This window comes from Onychomys torridus, chromosome 3, assembly GCF_903995425.1.
Source record: "Onychomys torridus chromosome 3, mOncTor1.1, whole genome shotgun sequence".
In the NCBI taxonomy this organism is placed as follows: Eukaryota; Metazoa; Chordata; class Mammalia; order Rodentia; family Cricetidae; genus Onychomys; species Onychomys torridus.
The window spans coordinates 102,590,429-102,613,736 of NC_050445.1; the positions used below are offsets into that span (position 1 = coordinate 102,590,429).

General features: G+C 47.5%; 1 protein-coding gene across 5 annotated transcripts in view; it reads right to left on the reverse strand.

The window, feature by feature from the left end:
* Srgap3 (SLIT-ROBO Rho GTPase activating protein 3) overlaps positions 1–23,308 on the reverse strand; it is a 224,895-nt gene that overhangs the window by 106,332 nt on the left and 95,255 nt on the right. For 4 of the 5 annotated variants that reach the window (XM_036180553.1, XM_036180551.1, XM_036180554.1 and 1 more), the window contains exon 2: positions 1,625–1,817. In XM_036180553.1, coding sequence (XP_036036446.1) covers positions 1,625–1,817 — 193 coding nt within the window. Of the gene's footprint in view, positions 1–1,624; positions 1,818–9,066; positions 9,110–23,308 lie in introns of those variants that run through there. The other variant, XM_036180552.1, reaches the window with a different exon arrangement.

Consider the following 23,308-nt stretch of genomic DNA (forward strand, 5'->3'; position numbering starts at 1 on the left):
TCTACAAATGTTCAAGCTCCCCAAGGAGAATCCAGGAGCTGGCATCAGGCCCTGTAGACACAGGGGACAAGAAGTCAGTCTCTCCTTCTACCATATGGGTTCTGGGGTTGAATCACAAGTTGTCAGGATTGGCAGCAAGCCCCTCAGGCTGGTGAGCCACCATGACAGCCCTAGGCCTTTCTTTAAATCAAGTGCCACATGGAACTCGACCTAGCTAGGTCTGGCCCTAAATTTAGTACCTTCCACAACTGTAAACATCCCCAAAGCCCAGGGAGATTAGAAAAAGCATGGGCCTTAGGGAGAAGTACCCACAGGACAAAAGAAAACACCCTGACCTAGAGTAGGACCTGGGTTTCAGCCCCAATTCTGTTGCTAACTTGCAGTGGCATCTTCAGCAAATCAATTCCGTCTCTGAGTCAAATCTCTCAACTCAAGTAAAGTGAGTAAACCAAGAATTAATAAACCCCCACCCTCCCCTCTTTCCTCGCTCTTTTCTTCCCCTCTTCCCCTTTCCCTCCTCAGCTAAGCTCACTGCAGTAAGAATAAAACACCCAAGAAGCACCCTTCAGTGATGAATCTGTAAGACAGCCTGGCTTCTCAGGACATCTAGGCTGAAGGCCCAGAGCACAGCACAGACCCTATGAACGGAAGCAGCAGCCAGGTCACTGAGCACCCTGGAGTCCAAGGTGAGTCAGCCTGCCCGGAAAACTCAACTTCCAAAAGCCATCAGGGCTGGACCATCACATTAGCGTCACGTAGAGGGTCTACCCCAGCTGCGATGGCCTGGGTGACCTCCTAATTAGACTTTCATAGTGAGACCAGCAGCCCTGTTGGTCCAACTGCCAGCTGGGGCACCCATCCGTCTAGTGGCTGAGTTAATGAACCCATGAGGGGCTAGTGGGGCTCATTATAGACAAGGTGAGGGGATAAGGGACCCCTGTGTCCTCAAGACCTGCCCTCCCCCTCTCCTCCATGCTCACACATAGGATGTTAGGGCAGCTGGTTTCAAATCAAGAGGAAGGAGGGGCGAGTGATGAGACCCCAGCTGTGCACACCCACTGTGGAAGCAATTCAGAGTGTAACTACAGGTCTTCAGAACCTGCCTGGTCAGATAGACACCCTCAGCACTAAGAGTTTGGGGTGTGAGCAATTAGGATATTAGAGGGTCTGGGTGTCATAAATAAGAAGGTAGGACAGTGTTTAGGTACTGAGGTCCTCCAGAATAGCAAGGAAGAAGGATGCCTGTGGACCCAGTGCATGAGAAGACGTCTACTCTAAGGACATAGAAGCTGAGGTGATACCCAAGTAAAAGTCAACCAGATAAAGCCAGGATGTGACGAAAGTAGGTATGGAGTCTCAGCTGGGCATAAACAAAGGCAACTCTGAGCCACTCATCTACTCTCTACAGCAACCTTGTGCGCGAAAGTCATCTGCAGCTTCACTTGGTGCATGAGAACAACACGCTCCTGGAAGCCACAGAACCCAGCACCTTGCAGGACCTCACAGGTCAAGGTCCAGTCCTGGCCTCCTCACCCACTCGTGGCCTCCTTCGCTCATTGCCTCTGCCAAGAGCCCTCCTGCCCAGCGCTACCTCCCACCCCATGACCCACAGCCAACTTCTCACTTGAACTGGTGTTCCCGGGAGCTGCGGATCTTGGAGGAGAAGCGCTCGGCCAGCTTCTCCAGGCTTCGGGAGTATTCCAACTCGATTTCGGCTTTCCTGCGGAAGAACTCCTGCAGGTCCTGCAGCAGCTGCAGCCGCGACTCTGACTGCTGCTCCAGGCATTTGAACTGCTCCACCAGCTGCATGCGGATCTCTGCGGGAGGCAAGGAGCAGAGCATCAGGCCGTGGCTGGGGACAGTAGAGGACCCATACCCCCCAGAACTCAGACAGAGCCCCAACTTTGCTATGCAGAGATTTGGCAAGGGCCTCTTTCTGTTCTACAGTCTAACTTACTGTTTCCCAAACTTGAGTTACTCCACTTTGTCATCAAGGTTCCTGACTGATGCACAGGACACCAGCTACATGTTACTCAACATGATTAGCAATTAGCTAACTTTTATCACTGGAATAAACTTGTTTAAACGCAAAATCTATCTATTCATCTATCTATCTATCTATCTATCTATCTATCTCAAGAAAAGGGGGAGCCCTTGTAGCCTGGGATACTGGAAATGAGTGCTATGAAAATAACGTTTTTAAATCCTATTTACTCACTACAACCAGGGTTTGCCAAAGGGCCAGAGACCTTGCCCAAGAGGCTTATTCTTTGTCAACAAAAAGGAGGTGGCCCAGGGAAAAGTGTGAAGATTTTTCTCATTAATGCAGGCAGGACCCAGAGAGCATCAGAAGGTATCCGGAGCCCCAGTGTTCTTCAAGGTCCTGCCTATACTGCTTTCAATTACTCTAAGCTCCTAAACATCTCAAGTACCTCTAGAAGAACCTAGTCCACACTTGGAGAAGTATTGACTGATAGAGCTGGGTCTGGGCAACCAGGAGGAATGTTCAAAAGCTAGGAGTCGAGCTAAAAAAAAATAAAAAATAAATCTTACCTCAGTCTTTAAAACCCTTAACAACCTTAAACGTGTCCTGATGTCCTAACAGTCACAGCCCAACATTTTGTCAAGTCCTAATACCTTCACTGCCACAGTTCAGATGAAGAAACCCCTTCTTGGGTCCTCAATAGATTCATCTCCTCAAGACATCCTATTTGCTCTTTCCTGACAAACTTCTCAAAAATACCCCAGGCTCCCCTCTGCCTAAAGCTTCCATTCAGCTCTTTAGAATGGGTTCTCCGTCTACACACCATTAATTTTGTAAATCACTCAAGCCCATCCTTGAATTGTTCAGTGTCCCTTCCCATCATCACCATCATCTAAGAGGTCTACACACTGGCACAGAGCTACCTGGGGACATAGCAAGACTTCCCAACGGGTCTGCAGACAGGAGTATGGGAGAATGCACATGAGAGCCTCATTGCCAATGCTATGCTGTCTAGCTCTGCCTGAGAATGCCACCCTCCTCCCACCTCACTCTTCACAATGGGTCTGTTCCCGATTTCCAGAAGAAAAACCAAGACTGCATTTACCCAGAGTCTAACTATGATGGAGGACCCCAAAATGACAAAAATGTCTATGTGTCCCAAAAAGAATAATTCCAAATACTGGTGCTAGAAAATCCTTCCTCAATTCAAAGGATCACAAACCCTCTGTGCTCTAATTGATTAATTAATTAATTAAATGTAACTTTAAAAATCAAAATGTTTATTTCAATTTGTATATAGGTTAAAAAGATTAAAAAGAAATATGATAACCAATTTTTAAGTTTTAAGCATAAAACTATTAAGATAAAATTCTGTGAAGGAAATTGAAGGGAATTATGAATTAGAAAAGATAATAAATGATATAAAAAGTTTTATACCTTTGGGTTCTCCTGATGGACAGTGAAGAATACCGATGTATTACAGAATTCTTCCTAGAACCTGGCAATTCCACTCACAAATACCCAAAACAAGTCAGTGCTTACACCCACCCAAAAATATTCTCAAGAATCAGCTTTATGACTAAGCATTAGAAGTCCAGTAAGAACGGAAGTGATGTTTCGCTCAGGAGAATGCTATGCGGTGAGAAAGCATGGGCTCCATAGAGCTGTGGTGATATTGCACCCCCAATATATTGTGCACCCTAATAAACTTATCTGGGGTCAGGGAACAGAACAGCCACTAGACATAGAGGCCAAAAATGGTGGCATACACACCTTTAATCCTAGCATTCTGGAGGCAGAGATCCATCGGATCTCTGTGAGTTCAAGGCCACATTGGAAACAGCCAGGCATGGTGACACACACCTTTAATCCCAGGAAGTGACGGAGGGAAGGAGAAAGGTATATAAGGTGTGAGGACAAGAAACTAAAGCCTGGTTAAGCTTTTAGGCTTTTAGCAGCAGTTTAGCTGAGATCCATTCAGATGAGGACTCAGAGGCTTTCAGCCTGAGGAAATGAGATCAGCTGAGGAACTGGCAAGGTGAGGTGGCTGTGGCTTGTTCTGCTTCTCTGATCATTCAGTGTTCACCCCAATATCTGGCTCTGGGTTTGTTTTTATTCATAAGACCTTCTAACAATTCGTGTTACATATAGCAGAGGCTTGAAATGCATGGATCTCATGTTTATTGAACCAGCCAGGAAAAAATGAGACCAGGAAGAGTAGTTTGCAGCATTAGAGAGAGAAGCAGACACTTTTCGGGGCATGTTCACTCAGAGGAACACAAGGTTGCCTTCTGGGGTTCTGGGCATGCTCAGTACCTTGATCTGGGCAGAACATGGGCAGATGAATGGAGCTGCACCCCATATGTGCATTCTTCTGGATTATGTAAAACCTCACGAGAAGACAACTTTTAAAACTACAATGTTATTGAGTTTTAGTTTGGTCTACTTTTAAGAGAATGGTGCAAAGTTATTCTAAAATACCAATATTTAAAACGTGGTAGAAATATATCCTTTGTAACTACTTACACTAAGACTGAAACATGTTAAATGTCAACTAAAACTGTAGGACAGCAGAGACTTTTGAGTTCATCCTGAGGGTAGACAGCAGGAGGCCCACACTGCTGCTCTGCGGCCCTGGTGGGAGGGCCCCTTCCAGCAAGGCCTGGCGGACCCACTGGCCCACCACCATCCCCAGCACACTGTGGGACTCCTGGCATCAGGGATTTCCAGGACTGGTTTGGATGATGGTTGTTTTTATTCTCTCTGAGGTCTCCACAAATGAAATCCAAGCTCTGAGTGTAGAGTCTCCCAGAACAAAACAGACCCATCAGAAAACAGTACCTGTCCAACAAGCTACTAATGCTTATGTTCCTCTGCCCAGCCCACAAAGCAGCTGACTGTGAGCACCTCATCTGACACACAAACACACACTGGAGTCACACACAGATAAACACAAAGTTTATACACAGAACATAGTGCATGCCACATACTCAGCATTAACCACACACTGCTCACCAACCTCACCTACCAGACACACTTAGACAAAAGTCACATTACAACACATGCCACACATGCACACACACACACACACACACACACACACACACACACACACCACGTCTTCATAATGGCACACACTCATGCATACACAAATATACACATACATGAACGAATGCATACACACATATACCACATGCATACACATATACCACAAATACATACACATGTACACACGTGCACACACTTGCCACACACACTTGGTGTGGCTACTATCACTTTTTACACACAAGCGCGAGTGTGGCCCTCACGCATTATCAGTTTCCACAGAGGAAGAACAAAGGCTTTGTGTAAACTAAGCTTGGAGGCTTGGCAAAGATCACATTCTATGAACTATCACCAGCTGCGCAGGCATGTGTGTGCATAGGCCCATGTGTGTAAATGGATGGAAATGCTGACACTCCTGTGAGACCCAGCTGCTGTATCAACACACAGCCACGACAATCCTTCTCAGATACTCCCCTACCAACTTTCAGACCCTCCACTGTTAGAACCATCTCGATGACGCCAGCGTTTCAAGGGCTCATGTTCTGGGTGCCTCTCTCATGGAAACCACAGGGCACCCCTAGAAGGAGGGTACTGCTGGTGTCCCCAACTTCACCTCTGTAGTTGGGGGCGGGGGTTGGCTCAGAGGACACCATCAGGCTAAGGTCCTAAAAGCTAGTGCAAAGCTGAGCTAGGAATCAGACTCACTTCCCTCTGAAGGTGACAATAAGGCTTTGGACACTACAGAGACTGAGGTCCACCAAGAGTGTTTTCCATGCTCAAAGAAAACAAAGCACAGCCCACCGTGGATTCCCCCCTCTTCTGCCCCTGGCATCCTGTGCATAACAAGAAGATGCCGCTTATTAGAACAACTCCAGGGCAGCGTCAGTGGCCAGTGTTCTCATGTTTTAGAGGGGAAGCTCATAAATCATACTGCGGTGACAGGAGACAGTTTGGAAGGGGCAGAGACGCCTCCCCTAATGCACACAGCCAGCTAGAGCTTCCAAAGTGGGGGCAGGTGGAGTTGGGCTAGATGGAAGTCAAGGTGTCTAGCAATCAGAGACCTCCTCCCATCCTGCTCGGCATCCTATCCTGCTCTTTAACCCCAAGGGAGTTGGTTCCCAGTCTCCTGATTTCTGTCTCCTCCCCTTTAGGCTACTAGGAGCAGGCTAGGCCTTAGCTCTTCCCCTTGAAGACTTCACAGAGAGAAAAATCAGATCAAATCAAATGGAGCTGCTCCCCAGGCACAGCCTTGTGCAGTAGATGTCCCCCAAGGGGAGCCATCCAACCAAAGCATGAGACAGTGAGACAGAGGCCGGGGAGGGGGGGATGGGAAGTTGTGCCAGGTTTCGACCTCAGACCCTCGGGCTGAGGACAGCTTCCCTGACAACCAGTACAGCCTTCTGGTTCTACAAACAGGGCACGAAGTTCAGAGAAGGGATACTAATCCTACAGCCCGGGCCTCCTGAACTATCATCACCCCCACCCCACCCCCGTGTCACTCTCCTGATGGACTTCTCAGTAGCCCCCACTGCTCATAGGGTAAAGGCTGTATTTCTCTGGTCCTCAAAACCTAAGAACCCACAGCTTATCCACCTCGTCACAGGAGGCCCACTCTCCGGGCCACAGTCTCACCAAAGCTGCCGCCCATGGCAATAGGCAGGGCCATGCACTGTGCTACACAGCCTCCCAAGCAGATGAAGAGCCATGGAATTAGGAATTCAAGCTTTTCTTTTCTTTCTTCCTTCCTTCCTTCTTTCCTTCCTTCCTCCCTTCCTTTCTCCCTCCCTCCCTCCCTCCCTTCCTGTTGTTTGTTTGTTTTATTTTTGGAGACAGAGTTTCTCTATGTAGCCTTGGCTTTCCTGGAACTCACTTTATAGAACAGGCTGGACTTGAACTCACAGAGATTCATCTGCCTCTGCCTCCTGAGTGCTGGGATTAAAGGTTGCGCCACCATGCCTGGCTCAAGCTTTTCTCAATGAATAAACTAGGTTGGGGTAAATTCCAGTTTGCCCAGACACTGGCAGGAGGTGCAGAGAGCTCCCATCTCCTCCGCCCCTGCAGCTTCTCTTCTCCCGGATGTTTTTGCTGGCTACATTTATTGCCACAGAAGAACTAATGCAGATACACTCTTATTTTGAGCCTGTATTTTACATTGGGGTTCTCTCTTGGTGCTCTGTCTCCTGAAGGGTTTAGGCAAGTCTTTTCTTGACAAGTGCCACCATGATCATCCCATACAACACAGTTTCACTGTCCCCAGAGTCCCCTGTGGTTTGACTAGTCACCGTTCTGTCACCCCTTCCTGTGCCCAACCTATCCTTTCAAATACCCCTGTGTGTTTTCCCATATGCCCCAATCTTACATTCCCCAGAATGTCTAGAGTTTGACCCTTTCAGGGGGCAGCCTTCCTAACCAGCTCTTTCTCAGCAACATGCATTTAGAATGTTCCCATATCATTTTGTCACTTGACAATTCATTTCTTTTTATCACAGACTAATATTCCGATGTACAGGCGACTGTGAGTTTGTCTATTTGCTTATCTACTGAAGGGCATGTTGAGCACTTCCTATTGTGGGCAACAATGAATGAGCTGTCATGAACATATGGATGAAGGGATTTGAGTGAAGATACATCTTCAATTCATTTGGGCAAAAGATCCTTTAAAAAAAAGTGGCTCATGGTGGTGCACACCTTTGATCCCAGCACTCAGGAGACAAAGGCAGGCAGATCTCTATGAGTCTGAAGCCAGCTTGATCTGTGTAGCAAGTTCTAGGCTACACAGGACTACACAGTGAGACTCTGTCTCAAAAAAATCAAAAACCAGGAAAAAAAAAAAAAGATTCAATTTTTGAGAATTTTTTTAGGTTTAAAAAAAAAAGCAATTGCATTTTTCTAAACTTTTAGGTTAATTTCTTTCATATGTATGAGTGTTTCACCTGCATTTATGCATGTTCTCCATGTGCATGCCTGATGCCTGCCCACAGAAATCAGAAGAAAGCATTGGATCCCCTGAACTGCAGCTACAGAAGGTTGTAAGCCACTATGCGGTGTTGGTAACTGAAGCCAGGTCCTCTGCAAGAGCAGCAAGTGCTCCGAACCACTGAGCCTCTTCAGCTCCCAAAGAACTGTACTTTCCAATAGAAAAATAAAAGGCAATTTTACAAATGTTTAACATGGTCAACTCCAGTTGTATTAATTTTCTGCAAATGAAAACATTCTGATCCTATTTTCAGTCCCATAAATTTCAATACAAAAATTCTGAGTCAGGCCGACAAAATGGCTCAACAGATAAATAAAGGTGCTTGCCACCAAGCCTGACAACCTAAATTCAATCTTTGGAACCTGCTAACCTGCAAGTCATCCTCTTGACCTACACACATGCACACACACACACACACACACACACACACACACACACACCACGCATGCACGCACGCACGAACGCACGCACACTCACACTGCGGAGCTGCTTAGATTTGCTTCATCATAACCCTGTTGGGGGGTGGGGTGGCTGGTGGGGGTGAGGTGAGTAGAGGATGGAGGTTTTAAGTCAAGCAGAGCTGGCCCTGACTGAGGTGACTCTAGAAGTTTAGCTGTTGTGGCTGATGTGCAGGTACCAGGACAAGCAATAGTGCTTACTTTGCTCTTGTTATTGGTTGAAATTTTCCATAACAAAGAAGAAAACAGCAGCCCAGTCCGAAACTTGATGCCAAGCTGAGTTCTGGTGAACAGGTCTGGCGGGTGAGACCTGCCAGCTTGCCTGAAGGCCTCTGCCCCCAGCCTGCAGATAGCCTCTTAGGTCATGAACAAGCATACCAACTAAAACAGAATACCAGCTAAAAGAGCATTTTCAACGCAGCTCCCAGTCCCTGACTGATCTGCTCTGATCTGCTCTGTGATCCCTGTCTTGGAATGCAGGGGTCACCCTGCACCCCTTACACTGCCTTTCAGGGTTGAACATCCCGAAAAGCAAGTTAGCATGCTCTTACCCAGTCCCAGCCTCCCGGAGCTACTCAGGATGGCAAGCTGGTGGGCCTTACCTCCATGTGCACCTCTCCTGGTTGTCATGGTATCTCATAAGACTGTTGGTATTATCGCCCCATTCTGTAGATGAATCAGCTAAGACTTGGGAGGAGACATTTGCCCAGCGCCACCTAGAAAGTGGCAGAACCAGAGCTCAAAAGGCTTGAGGGGCGGACAAGATCAGGGCTTGTCCCCCATGGCGGTCCATCCCAATGCATTCTGACTTTGAGGAGAGGTCCTCCTGTGGTGAAGGTCCTCAGCTCTGTGGGACAGCAAAGCAGGCTTTGGGGGGGTCACCTGTTATCTGTGAGCTGGAGCAGGTTTCCTTTGTGAAATGGAGAAAATACAATCAGCCCTGTATTGTTGTAACAACAACAACAAAATAATAACTCAGAGAAGTCTCCTAACTGTGCTTGGCATTTGTTACCATCACACTGCCCAACTCAGCAGCCACTAGCCATGGGTGGCTATTTAAATTTTATTTGACTATTGCATGTATGTGGGGTGTGTGTGTGTGTGTGTGTGTGTGTGTGTGTGTGCGTGTTCACACACATATGGAGTGCATGTGAAGACCCAAGGTTGATGTTGAATGTCTTCCTTGGTTGCTCTCTCCACCTTATTTATTGAGGCAGGAACTCTCACTGAATCAGAACTCCCCATTTTAGTTAGTCTGACCAGCTAATTCGCTCCAGGGACGCGTGTGTGCGCGCACACACACGCACACACACACACACACACACACACACACACACACACACGCACGCACGCACATACACCCCTTCTCCACTTCCTACACCCTGAGACTGTACGCAGGTCACCACACCCACCGGCTTTTACACAAGTTCTAGGGATCCAAACTATGGTCCTCATGCTTGCACAGCAAAAACTTTACCTGCTGACTCAGCCCCCAGCCCTAAATTTGATTAAAATCAAGGTCATTCTTTCAGCACATGCACCTCATCCCCAGCTCTCAGACTCACACATGGCTTGTGGCAAATACCCTGCAGACTGCTTCCATGGGGGAGCACTGATGCAAGACTCAACAGAATTACTCATTACACCCATTTCCTTGAATAGAAATGGAAGCCCAGAGAAGGCAGGATAGCACTGGATCCTGTGACTCACATGTGTGCACATCTGCCCCAATAAGAGCAAGCAGTAAGGTCCACAAACTCCCAGAACATCAAGGTGATGAAGACCCTTATTGCCCAGCCCAAAACCAAGCATCCTGACAGGGTCCCTCCCCTCTCATTCCAACCCCAGAGAAAATGGTGTGGTGTCGAATCATCCAGCTAATGTCCCCGACTTACCTTATCTATCCTCACCAGGTGTACACTGTAAAGCCTGGGTGTCCAGTTACTGTAGAGGGCAGGTGACTCTACCTGTCCTGCAGGGTTGACACCAGCATTGGACTAGAAATAACATGCCAGGTACCTAAGGAGCTCTAGGCACACAGCATCTCTACAGAGGTGGCCTGACATAGAACAAAGGGTACATGCTCACAGGCTCTGGGGACAGCCAGCCTGGCTTCCAAATCTGCTTGTCAATGGTGAGAGTTGGTACGTGCATAAAGCATTTCACACAGTATGTGGCACACAGTAGGGATGCAGTCTGGCCAGAGTGGTCCCCCAGGGTCCACTTCTGTCTCAGTTGTTCACAGCCCCACAAGGAAGGCTGTGTGATCACACGAACAGCCCTTCTCCAGCCTCCCTTACATGGAGCAGCAGCTTTCCTTTGGCAGCCCCCTGACCATTCGCCCAGCTCTGGGGCCTCCCTGGCAACCAAGGGCCTCAGCTGCAGGTCCCAGGCAGCTGCTGCAGCAGTTACCCTGGCAACCTGGGCCCAGGCCCAGATGCATCTGCTTTGTTTTTGAGCAGCAGGGAGAAGCCCAAGAGACCAGGAGAGTACCCCTCTGTAAGTGGGTCCTTTCAGAATCCTTCTCTGCCAGGCTAGCTAGTTCCTGGCACGTCATAACTTTCTCCTCTGCCTCCTTCCTCTGACCAGGGTCTCAATTCCTTCATCAGCCTTTACCAAGGCAGGCAGGTTAGCGCCTACCACCACTCTGACCATGAAAGAGGTAGTTATCACACCATTCCATAGGTGAAAGAAACTGAGCAAAAGAGAGCAAAGAATTCACAGGATACAAACCAGGCTGCCCCGGACCCACGGGAGGCTCTGCCAGGTCCTGCCAAGGGTTAGCAGGGCTCGCCAGGGTCCCAGGAGAACCAGCCCTAGGATGAAGCTGTTTCTCTAGCCTGGATAAATGGGTTCTATAGTGGCCAAAGCTAGGTCTGGCATCAAATTTGACTGCACTCGGAACTTGGCCTAGACACCGTCGAGTCATGTGACCTGGAACAAGCCAGTTCATCTCTGGCCTGTGGTTTTCCCATTTGCAAATGGGAGGGAGTTAAAAGCAGGCATTTGTGAAGTTCAATATTTTCCACGGATCTCTGCTAAAGCCTAGGAGACAGTTTTCCATTTCACAGACGACAAAGAGACACAGACATGAGGTGGCTTGCCGAGCTTCATCTGACAGAGTCTTTGGGCTGCCTGTCTTACATCACATGCCAGAGGTGCTTCTTGAACAATTCAGATGCACTACTCATCAGCCTGCTTATGCACCATCATTACTTGGGGAAGCAGAAAATCAAAGCCTACCAACTCCAGAGACTTCGTTGAAGTAAATCCTAGCTGTGTGCAGCTTACTGAGGAGTGGGGTACACATATGTTGGGAAGGCGCTAGGTGATAGAATTTGCACTTATTGTTCCATTTCTCACCCCCACCCCCACAAAAAGCATGGTCTGTAGGCTAGCATTTAAAAATAACAAGAGTTCTTTTGTAATGATGATGGAGATGTTAACCAGGAAGATCTTCCTCACATAAGAGGAAGTGGTGTGTTCCCTCACAGGCCCCCTACACTCAAGAATTAGCATCTCATATATATCTGAGAAGATCAGCTGGGGGGAGGGGAGGGACGAGGATGAGGACAGGAGAGTCGCACTTCCCACAACCATCCAAACAGGAAAATCCAGTTCTGCAGTTCCTGCTAGCAGGAAGCAGTCAGCAAAAAGATTCCATCAAAATCTGATGAGGTGGGAGAGCTTCCCCTAAAATCTGTGCTGTGTCCAAATAATAGCCAGCCCTTGCCTTGAAGTCAGACTTCTCTGCATTCCAGATGTTCAGTGAAAAGCAAAGGACAGGCAGGGTGAAGCCAGGCCTCCTCCTGCCCAAGTCCCTGAGTTAAAGTCGACTGTGATCAATCTCAACATAAGATTAATATTCACAACTCTGATGCCCAGTGGTCCCTAAAGGATCAGATGCATTGAAATGAGAAAAAATGAGAAGTCATTAACGCTGAGAGCATCCAGCTGTGGCCTCTGACTCAAGATGCCTGACTTTTTGTGGAAGAAGCAGAGAGTCATGGCCAGCCTGGAGGCTTCTGAGCCTATCACAGACCTCACTGCGATCATTAGGTGATCTTTAGGAAAGAGTTGTCCTATACTCATTTAATTCGTAGGGGTTTGGTTTGGTTTGTTTTGTGGGGAGGGGATTTCAAGATAGGTTCTCTCTACGTAGCTCTGGCTGTCCTGAAATTCAAGGCTGGCCTTAAAGTCACAGATCTCCACCTGCCTCTGCCTCCCAAGTGCTGGGATTAAAGGCGTGCACCACTTCGCCTGGCTTGATTCATATTTTTAAATCATTACTCTTGCATCTTATTTTTTAGTACTAGGGACCAAACCTAGGACTTCTCAAATGCCAGGCAAATGCTGTACCACTGAGCTGCATCTCCAAATCATTTTCTTTTATGGGATGCTCTATGGAAGAAGGAGTAGCTGTAAAAATAAATACGGCAAACATAAAAGAAGGTTAGTAAGTTCTCTAGGATTCCGCAGCCCGCGATCTGCTTTCTTTTTTGATAAAAAGAGGTTTGGTGAGGGTGAGAAGTGTTGAGGACATGCTGGAAGCAGGCAGAGACTGCTGGGTCAAAAGAGAGGCAGAGGGCAAACCGAAGAGCGAAGGACTGTCCCTTTCTGTGAGCCAGTGAGGCCGCTGGGTCTCTGCAGACCACCTAAGATCATCCCACAGAATGCCATCCTATGTGCTCGTCCTTCACCTCAGGTAACAGTGACTGGTTGCACCATTAGTTCACAACAAGGAAAAGCAAACATATTGTCTCAACCGAGGTAGTGCAAGAGCCTGGGCATCCAGGAGGCACAGTCTACACGGTCTATGTAGACTCTCATATCTACAGTTTTCCTTACACACGTCTTTTTTGCATCATTGTTACAAAAGGCGGTTAGCACAGACCCAGAACCAGCTTGTGTTGTTTTATGAGATAGGGTCTTGCATGGTTGCTCAGTCTGACCTTGAAATGCCAAATAGTTGGACTACAAGTGTACACCACCATACACAGCCTCATACATGTTTTCAAATGAATAAGAAATGATGCACAAGGTAGGATAACAATGATCCCCTAAAGATACTTAATTCCTTAGTCTGTGAACACCCAAATGTTACCTTCAGGGGCAATAAAGGACTTTGCAGATGTGACTAGACTAATGATGTCCAAATGGTCCTTTAATGCAATGACATATGTCTTTACTAGACAGAGGGAGAGGGAGATTTGGCACAGAAGAGAAGGCAATGCAGCCATGAAACTGACTCCTGGGGAGGCGACAAGCCAAGGAATGCCAGTAGCCAACAAGAAGAGACACAGAAGTGATTCTCAGCCTGAGCCTCTAGAAGAAGCAAGCTCTGCTAACACATTGATTTGCACTAGTAAGGTGAGATGGATTTGGGGTTCCTGGCTTCCAGACATAGGAAAGAGTAAATGTGTGTTTTAAGTCAGCAGATCTGTAACCACTCACTACAACAGCCATTGGAAACTAATATAATGGACATTGCACCATCTTGAAAACCCCATAAATAATTAGCATGCAGTCTAAGAGGTGGGTGGAATAGAAAGCACATCTGTACAAGAGAGCGAAGGAGCAGAGACAGAATCGTGCATACAACAAGACCACCACCTGCAAGAAACTCCTAGCTCGTTAGGCATGATGGTTTATGTCTGTAATCCCGGCATTTGGAAGGTAGAGCAGGGAGATCAGGGGTTTAAACTTATCCTCAGCTAAACAGTGAGTTTAAGAAAAGCCTGGGCTAGATGAGGTCCATTTTTTAAAAAATATTAAATAACAACAAAACCCAAACAAACCCAGAAAGTCCCTATGTGATAGGAAGATGAGACACCCCTAATTTAAAAAAAAAAGCACTAATGATTTAAAATGGATTCAGAGACATTACAAACATGCACCCAAACAAACAATGTATATATTGAGGATATTTATCACAGAATTGTCTATAAAAGATAAAAATGAGCCGGGCGGTGATGGCGCACGCCTTTAATCCCAGCACTCGGGAGGCAGAGGCAGGCGGATCTCTGTGAGTTCGAGGCCAGCCTGGGCTACAGAGTGAGTTTCAGGAAACGTGCAAAGCTACACAGAGAAACCCTGTCTCGAAAAAAACAAAAACAAAAACAAAAAAAAAAAAAAAAAAGGACTACAACGTATCCTGGCACACCTATGAAATACGCTCCTGTGCGGTAAAAACTTTGTCTCATAAGAAGAGTCTGTGGCCTTAGAACACAACATATATATGTATGTATGTATGTATGTATGTATGTATGTATGTATGTATGTATGTATATACATGTATATATATATATATGTCAAATATTAAAAGAAGGGTACAGAATGGGATTGTGGTTTAATGCTGCCTACACATGAAGGGAAGACTGAAGAACCCACCTCAGAAAATCAGCCATGATCACCTTTCGGCATGGTCATAGATCAACCTACTCCCTCAGTAGATGTTTCCCAGGAATTGATGTGCTCTACCAGAGTTTAGCAAATCTCCTCCAGAAGCCAGACAAGACATATTTTAGGCTTTGCAGACACACGGCTTGTGTAGCAACTACATAGTACAGACTTTGTTGAACATTAGTAGCCACAGACAATAAAGAAATGAATGTACATGGCCAGTTTTATTGAAACTTTATTTACAAAAATGGGTAACTGGCCAGGTTTGGGTTGAGGGACAGAGGATGCCAACTTCTATTCCATTTGCTGTTTTGTTTTGCTTTTTTTTTTCCCCCAAAGCTTCTTTACAACAGACATTATTCTTCTGACATAAGGAGAAGCATCACATTTTGCAAAAGATCAATGGACCCTGGGAAGCTCATAGCTAAGCATCGTAGGGCAGCATCTCCTCTAGGGGTGAAATCTAAAAACATTCCCCCTGGAGGCACCTGTGTAAGAAAGTGTGACGAGCATACGACTGGGCAGAAAATGTTCAAACATGCATACTGTACAGGAGCCTTCAGCTTCTAACGTTAGGAAAGCCAGGAGAGTGGCCCCCTACTGCCTGAGAGCTGTCTCTGCCTCCATCCAGTGTGAATTCACCTGACAGTGACAGGACACAGGATGAATTTCCTTGACCTTCCGATGAAAATGTCACTTGGAAGGATAGCCAAGCTCACGGTGAAGTCCAAACACTTTATGCATATTGTGGCTACTGCTCCCAGAGGCTCACCATGGAATGGAAAGCTGTTCCAGCCAGGCTTCATGATTTATGTTTCTGAAAGCCACATGAGTTATGATCCATGACCTCATTCTCGCAGTCTGGCAACTGTGCACTTTCTTCCCAATTGGTTTTTAGAAGGGAAAGAAGGAGAAACAAGAAGGATCTTGTTCCGTGTGTGTGTGTGTGTGTGTGTGTGTGTGTGTGTGTGTGTGTGTGTGTGTGTGTGTGTGTATGTGTGTGTGAGTGCATGTGTACACACGCATCCTCTTTAACATTGTAAAGGCCTGCAGTGATTCTCAAAGGGGACCTCAATTCATTCCATAACAGGAATGCAGGTTAGATTTCTAGGGTCAGCAAATGGCGCCTGATTATTTGAGTGGGTCTAGCTAGCTTATAGCCCACATCAATCAAGCTCATTCACCCACCATTACCAAATCCTATTGCCTATCAGTGAACCCTCAAAATAAAGTCTTCAGGAGACCCTCTCTGCCTCTGGGAAATACACAGAGTAAAGTAAGACGTAATAAAGGGGGTCCAGATAAGTGCCTCCTCAAACTCCAGCTTCCGCATCTTTAAGGATAGCATTTGGGGGGAATTACAAAATCAGTCCTCTAGCAGCTTACTAATGGTTAAAAGCCCCAGTGCAGAGAGCGGAATATCCATGTGTGCCACAGTCTGGTAAGGCTTGATGTTTCTCAGCTTTCTGTTATTGTAACAGATACCCAAGACAAATCAATTTAAAAAAAAGGGAAGGTTTACTTCAGCCCTGGATTTTAAGGCGTCACTGCATGGTCACTAGGCCCACAGCTTTGAGTCACCAGGGGCAAGGAATCAGGGTATATGCAGGAGAAGAAAGAAAAAAGAAAAATAGAAAATATCCAGAGGCCTAATATCCTTATCAAGGACATATTTCAGTGACACCTATCTAAGAAGCGTGGCAAAGTTTTAAACTGGGTTTTCTATGTATACGAGCATGTGATATACATATACATGTACGTATGTATACGTATCAACACATATATCAAAGAGTTCCCTAAATAGTAAAAGATATACAAATGGGGTTAATCCTTTTGGTATGTTTATTATTTGTTGTACGGGACTATAGTCCAAGCCAAACTATCACCATTTTCATGACTTGTAAAAGATCCTCACAGCAGGGTCTGTTGAGTGTGGGTATACCACATAGGAGGGGCGGGAGGGTGTGGGCCCCTCACCTGAGTATCCAGCCACACCTCTCAACCAGTCGTAAGCAATTCTGCCCTAACTGCACATGGTCTGGGAGAGGCTGGAGTATGCAGGCTGAGAAGGAGTGGGGGTGTCCATCTGCACAGCCGTGAGGGAGTCGTTATCCAGCTGGGAGCAAAGCTTCCAGTGAGACTGTTTGAAGGCCACCCATGTCCTAGCCCCTCACCCACTGCTCTGTAGGAAGTTTATACACTAAGCTGTTCCCCAGAGTGAACTTTGGTGGACTCCCACCTCAGTTTGTTGATGGGACCTTGGAAGGAGAGAGCAATTTTGTTTACTCCCTCAGTGAGGCATTTTAGCAATGCTATTACTTTATTTGAAACCTTGCTCAGCCAGTAAAGTGCCCATCTAGCATGCACAAAGACCTGGCTTCCATGTAAACCAGGTGTGGTAGTGCACAGCTGTAATCCCAGTGCTTTGGGAGGTAAAGACAGGGGAATTGGAAGTTCAAGATCATCCTCAACTACATAGCAAGTTTGAGGCCAGTGTGAGCCACCTGAGACCTTGTCTCTAAACAAAACAAAGCGAAAGCATGCTGCCTCCAGATTAGCATAAATTGTGCTTGCAATCTCAGTAACTATGGTCATGACCCAAGGTCAATCAAGGAAGAAGTGTTTGTGGATCTCTTCTAGACATCTCTCCCAATGCTGTAGCAAATGAGAGTGGTCAGGCTGGAATCCAGTCCTTCCCAGGGGCACTCAGAGTAAGCTCTCACCACCCCAAAATAAATCCATTTGTCCTTCTCACACAATGTGGAATTCTTTGCCAAGCTCCTATTCCAGGTCCTGAACCAAAGTGGAAAAAAGCCTCCCTCCCAGGTGTTAGCTGTCGCCCGGCAGCACTGTGCAGAGGTCTCCCTGCTTCCTGCTTGGGCAGTAACTCTTCCTAAGACTTCAGGCAAATGGCTTTACTGCCCTAGGTCAGTGGGTCAGGGGATTGCCTTTCCAGTCCAAAGCTGTGGGCCTTAGATTCCACAGGAAGTGGGAAAGTCCACCCCCACCCCCACCCCCATTAAGAACCAAGTGAGCAGTCCCTCAACAAACCTCTGTGCTGCATTTTGGTCCAAATAGGGTCAGATGCTCAGCAGCTTACTGGAATCACCTCCAGCCAGGAGCCTAGCACCTGCACTTACTGCCTGGCCAGGAGCTCCGCCCTCCCTCTTCCCTGGCCTCACTCATTTCTCCCCAGCACCAGTGTGGGCTGCCCAGTACAGTCTGCTCTAGCTGGAACTGGGCGACAACAGATCCTAATTTCCGCTGTACTGCATGTTCCCTTCTGTCTGACTGTCTTACATTTGCCCTTCTGAATGAGAGATACTGCTGGGGGCTGGCTCACTGGGGAAAAGGAATATGCCACAGAAGTCTTCTGCACTCTAAAGAGACTTCAGAATAGGAGATACAGAGTGTTAACAAATGAACAGAGCAGAAGCACAAAAGCCTGTAATACCCACTGCTTGTTGTGGTCTCTTGGAAAGGTCAAGGGATACTGAGCAAAACCCTGATCATTACTGGTTCTAAGCCCACCCCCCACCAAAGAAGGGTATACAATGCCTAGACAAACCACTGATATGAAAAGATTGGGTTTTACTAGCCAGGAGTGATGGCACATGCCTGTAATCCCAGCACTCAGAAGGCAGAAGGATCACAAGTTCTAAGCCAATCTAGGTGACCTAGAGAAACTTTGTGTATGGAGGGAAGGAAGGGGGAGAGCTGAAAGGGAGAGAGAAGGAAGGAGGGAAGAGGGAGGGAGGGAGGGAGGGAGGGAGGGAGGGAGGGAGGGAGGGAAGGAAGGAAGGAAGGAAGGAAGGAAGGAAGGAAGGAAGGAAGGAAGGAAGGAGTGAATTCATTCTAGGGACCCCAGTGACCCTCATAGTCAGCATTTCCTTCTAGGAAATGACATAAAAACCTGTGGTTGTGAGAAGGCCTCACCCATTCCCACCCTAGACCCTGCTCCTCCCTAGCTGAGGACAGTGCACCTCAACTTCCCTGTGAGTCCCCTGTACCCACAGGCACTAAGACCAGAGATGTATGGGCTATGAGACTTTAACCCAGCTACTTTTTATTAGGCAGCAATTCTTTGCCAACCCTGTCTTATGTGATTTCTAAGTTTCCCTAGCACAAGGAAAACACAGCTCCCATTTTCAAGATGAACCTAAATTTAGAGGTCAAACAACTTGTGAAGGACACACCCTCACTTCTGCTCTCCACTCACACAATCTCTAACCAGATGTAAATACTCATAATTAATTCATTAATCAGTTTATTAAATAAAATACCCAGGCCAGATGTGGAAGCACACACATTTAATCCTAACACTTGAGAAGCAGAGGCAAACAGATCTCTGTGAGTTTGAGGCTAGCCTGGTCTACACTGAGAGTTGCAGGGCCCCAGAGCTACACAGTGAGAGCCTGTCCAAAACAACAACAAAATCCCCCTTTCTAGAGGCTGGACCCTGCTGTCTGTTTGACTTCCTCTTCCAGAGAAATCAAGAGCAAGGCAGGGGGGTCAGTGCAGCCACCAGGGACTAGGCTTGGGAGTCCTAAGGGTAAGTGCTAATGGCCAGTCCATTCCCAAGTCCATCTGCAGGGCAGCTCATACATCTCATGCCTTTAAAATGACCGTGAACCCTAAATAACTTATGGCTAAGCAAAGTAGGAGTTCTGTTAAGACTTCCCCGAGGACACTGGGCTCTGAAGTTCTAAAATGCTGCTGCAGCCACACTCTGAGCTCAGGACTGGGTGAGCCCAGAGCTATACCCCACCCCCACCCCCTAAGCCTCAGCTGCTTTGCCTGGGGGGGTGAGGCCAATTCCCTGATTGTGGGGACAGAATCAATTAGCCAGTTGAACCCTCACTGGGAGGATTCCAGGCAAGATGATTCATGCGAGAGGGAAGAGAAAAATGATAATATGCTCTCGGTGAGAAGCATTCAGGCGCTTCCTTTTGCACCGCAGGAACTGGCCACATTTGGACCCAGGTGTTTCCGCAGGCCATCCAAGGTCCAGCCTCTGGAGATATGTGATGGCTTGTGGAGAAAGGAATGCAGCCTCGGATGACATGGCCTGTCCAGAAGGCCTCTGCACTGAGCACTGGCCCAGCCCCTGAGAACCTATAACCCAGACCTCACTTCTGCCTGCCATCCTGCTAGGTCTTTCAAAATGTCTTCTCTGTGTCTCGGGGGAGTGGCCTCAAGCCCTGCCTTCCACCCAGCTTCTCCAGAGCCAGAACCGGTTTGCAGCACTCTTAGTATTGTCCCCCAAAGCCAGGGAGAGAAATGCCTGTGGGTCCAGTTTAGCCGCCATGCCCAACGGAACCTCCAGTTTCCACTGCAGAGAAGTCATTGCTAATCACCGAGGGCCATAAACTTTCAAGAGGGGAGAAATGCCTGCCTCGCCAGCATCCCTGGAAGGAGAAACTACTCCTGAGAAATGATCAAGTCCAACATTTCAGGTAGATGAGCCTGAAAGAACACAGGGTACAATCACAACGATTTTGCACATAGAGATCCTCTCCCCCCAGGGTTTATGCAGAAGTAAAACATTCAGGGTATCTTCTTTGTCCTTTTCTTAGGCCACAGGAATGTCTTTTCAGGCCAGTTTGTCCCCTGCTTCTCATCTGAATAAAGGAAGTGCCATTGGGTACAGCCTGACTTGTCAAATAGAGACTCTGGCCAAGGTGGTACCCATTCCTGTTAATACCTTACAACCACATGATATGTTATGCTTTTCAAAACTCATTACAGCCATTATTTATGAGAGCCCATGGGGCTTCCAGTTACCAGGGAACTCAGCTGTCGGGAGCCTGGGTTGCCAGGCCAGTGGACATGTTTTTGGTCTCACTACACACCCTCTCTCCACTACCCCACATCCTTGCCAATGCTGTTGGCCAAATGCCTTCAGGGGACAATCTGGCTAGGTCTTCTGTCACAGCACTTTACAGTTTGCGACCCTTCCCAAGTCTGAGAGGATACTAGAGAAAGGATAAACAGATGCCACTCAATGACAGGAGAAATGTGAGTGACACTCAGGAGCCCAGCAGACAACTGTGACAGCAAAAGGCTCCAGGAGTATGAACTCCAGACCTAGCCTTTTGGTGCTTTGCTGAAAGGGTGCCTCCAGAATGGCCGACTCCTTCAGTCCTTCCTTGTATCCCAGTCTTCACCATGTGAGAGCTACGCTCTGTCCTTGGATCTGAACTGGCTTTTGTTTAGGAGAATGTGGTGCGCCTATTCCCACCCAGGCCATCACCAGAGGCTTTCTCAGTGTACGCTGTGGAGCTATATGGCTCTGCTCACCTTAGCAAAAGACCCAAGCTCAACGTGCAAGCCAGCCCAACTTGGATCAACAGAGCTGCCTAGTCGACTCCCCAAAGAATGCCAGAAGAATAAGCAATAAACACCTGTGACCAAATGCCACTGTGGGTTCTGCAGCTGTCAGACAGTTCTGTGGCAGGTGCTGACCGATACACACCACTTAGCATCTGCGTCGCCCACCACCCACCAGTTCCTGTACCACCCACACCTCGATGATTTCATGGAGCATGTGTGTACTAAGTTCCTTTCACGTGTCCAGCACAGTGCAGGCATTGGGGAGACAGGGAGTGGAAACCTGGGAGTAGGGCAAGCAGAGTGTCACTGTGGCCCTGGGGATGGGAGCCTAATAAAATGCGGTCAGGAGAGGTTCTCAAAAGCTATGACAGTCTGAAGTCCCAAGAGGACCTGGCCAGGCAAAGAGTTGTGATACCTGGAGAGAGATACTGGAAAGAATGTTCCAGCAAAAGACATAGTCTGGCAGCCCACATAGCTCTGAAATACTCACACCATCCCTCCAGATCTACAAGTCACACATCCCTGGATTCAGCCAACTGCAGACCAAAGAAGATGCAGTTAGGCCTGGGCTGGCAGTGTCTACATTGAACGTGCACACACTTCCTTTTCTGACATCGTTCTCCATGAAACAACAGCTACTGACACAGTACTTGCATTGTGTTGGGTAGTATATGTTATCTAGAGATGATTTAAAGTATACCAGAAGAAGAACCTATGTTGTCTGCAAATCCTACCCCATGCTTGATTTAACATGGCTTGAGTATCCATGACAGGGGTGGGAGATTTGTGTCAGAGAACCAGTCCCTGGAGGATGCTGAGCTCTGACAGGGTCAGCCTTCTGAAGGTAACAGGTGGATTCCACATCCACATTGTAACTAGAGTCAGTGGTCTAGCCTGGGGGGTATCTGCAGATCTGCAGTTTCTCATACAGGGCCTGAGATAGGATATGAAGGAGTGCTGGAATTTTCAATGCTGTTCTAAAGCAACCAGTCAGCAAGAAAGAAAAGCTATACTTCCCCTTCATGGAGAAAAGGGGGCAAAGAGACCCCCAAGGAAAGCTGTACACTGTGGCATTCATCACTTACCATTCACTCATACATCTGGCTCCAAAGCACGCGCTAGCTGGCCACAGTTTGGCGAGCCTTCCCTTGCACGTTATGCAGGACTTAAAGATGACCGGGCCTCCCAAGTCAAAGAAAGCAAGGCAGCTCCAGATGTGAGGCACAGGCAGAGCACAGGCGGTGCTTGTTGGAAGCAGACACTGGGGAATGTGTCTTGAAGCTGGTTCAGAACAGGAAGGTTCTATTTTCAGCTAGGTTTTGTATTTACCTGGGGTGGCTTGGCCAGGGCCTATAGTTCAGGTGTAGCTTGGAACAGCTAACAATGGTAAGGAGCAGAGAGGGGTTCAGAGGGAGCTGGAGGACCTCAGAAGAAGAAGGCAAAATGGGCCACACCTGGCTGAGCCAACCAGAAAGACGAGTCAAGCCTTGAAAAAAACTGAAGCCTGTAAGTCCCAACTCATTCTGAACCCTTAGCATTAAAACAAGGAAAAGTGAGCTGCGAGAGATTGCTCCTCAGTTAGGAGTACTGGCTACTCTTGCAGTGGACCCTTGTTCAATTTCCGGTACCCACATAGCAGATCACAGCCTTCTAAAACTCCAGTCCAAGGAGGTCCATCAACACTTCTGACTTCCTAGGGTACCAGGCACACTAGTGGTTCACAGACATACAGGCAAGCAAAACACCCATAAACAATTTTTTAATTAAAAGAATATGGAAATCCTAGGAAGGCAACTGGAGAAGAAAGGTGAAGCCAGAGCAGGGAAGTTCTGAGATGCCAGGAGAAGGAGGCTGCATTCTGCCCAGACGGTTGAAGGACAGGACATCAGGGTGCATTTCAGGAATATTCATCTGGCTGACTAATGAGATAGGTTGGAAAGGAGAAAGTCAAGCCAGGAGGAACCAAGCCAGGACTGTGAAAAGCAGACAGATGTGAGCAGACAGAAACAGATTCACACAACTGGACAGCTGGCTGGATGGAAAAACAGCCAAGCATCCCAAGGTTTGGTGTCTATGAGGGCGGCTGTGGCGTCCACAGTAACAGAAAAC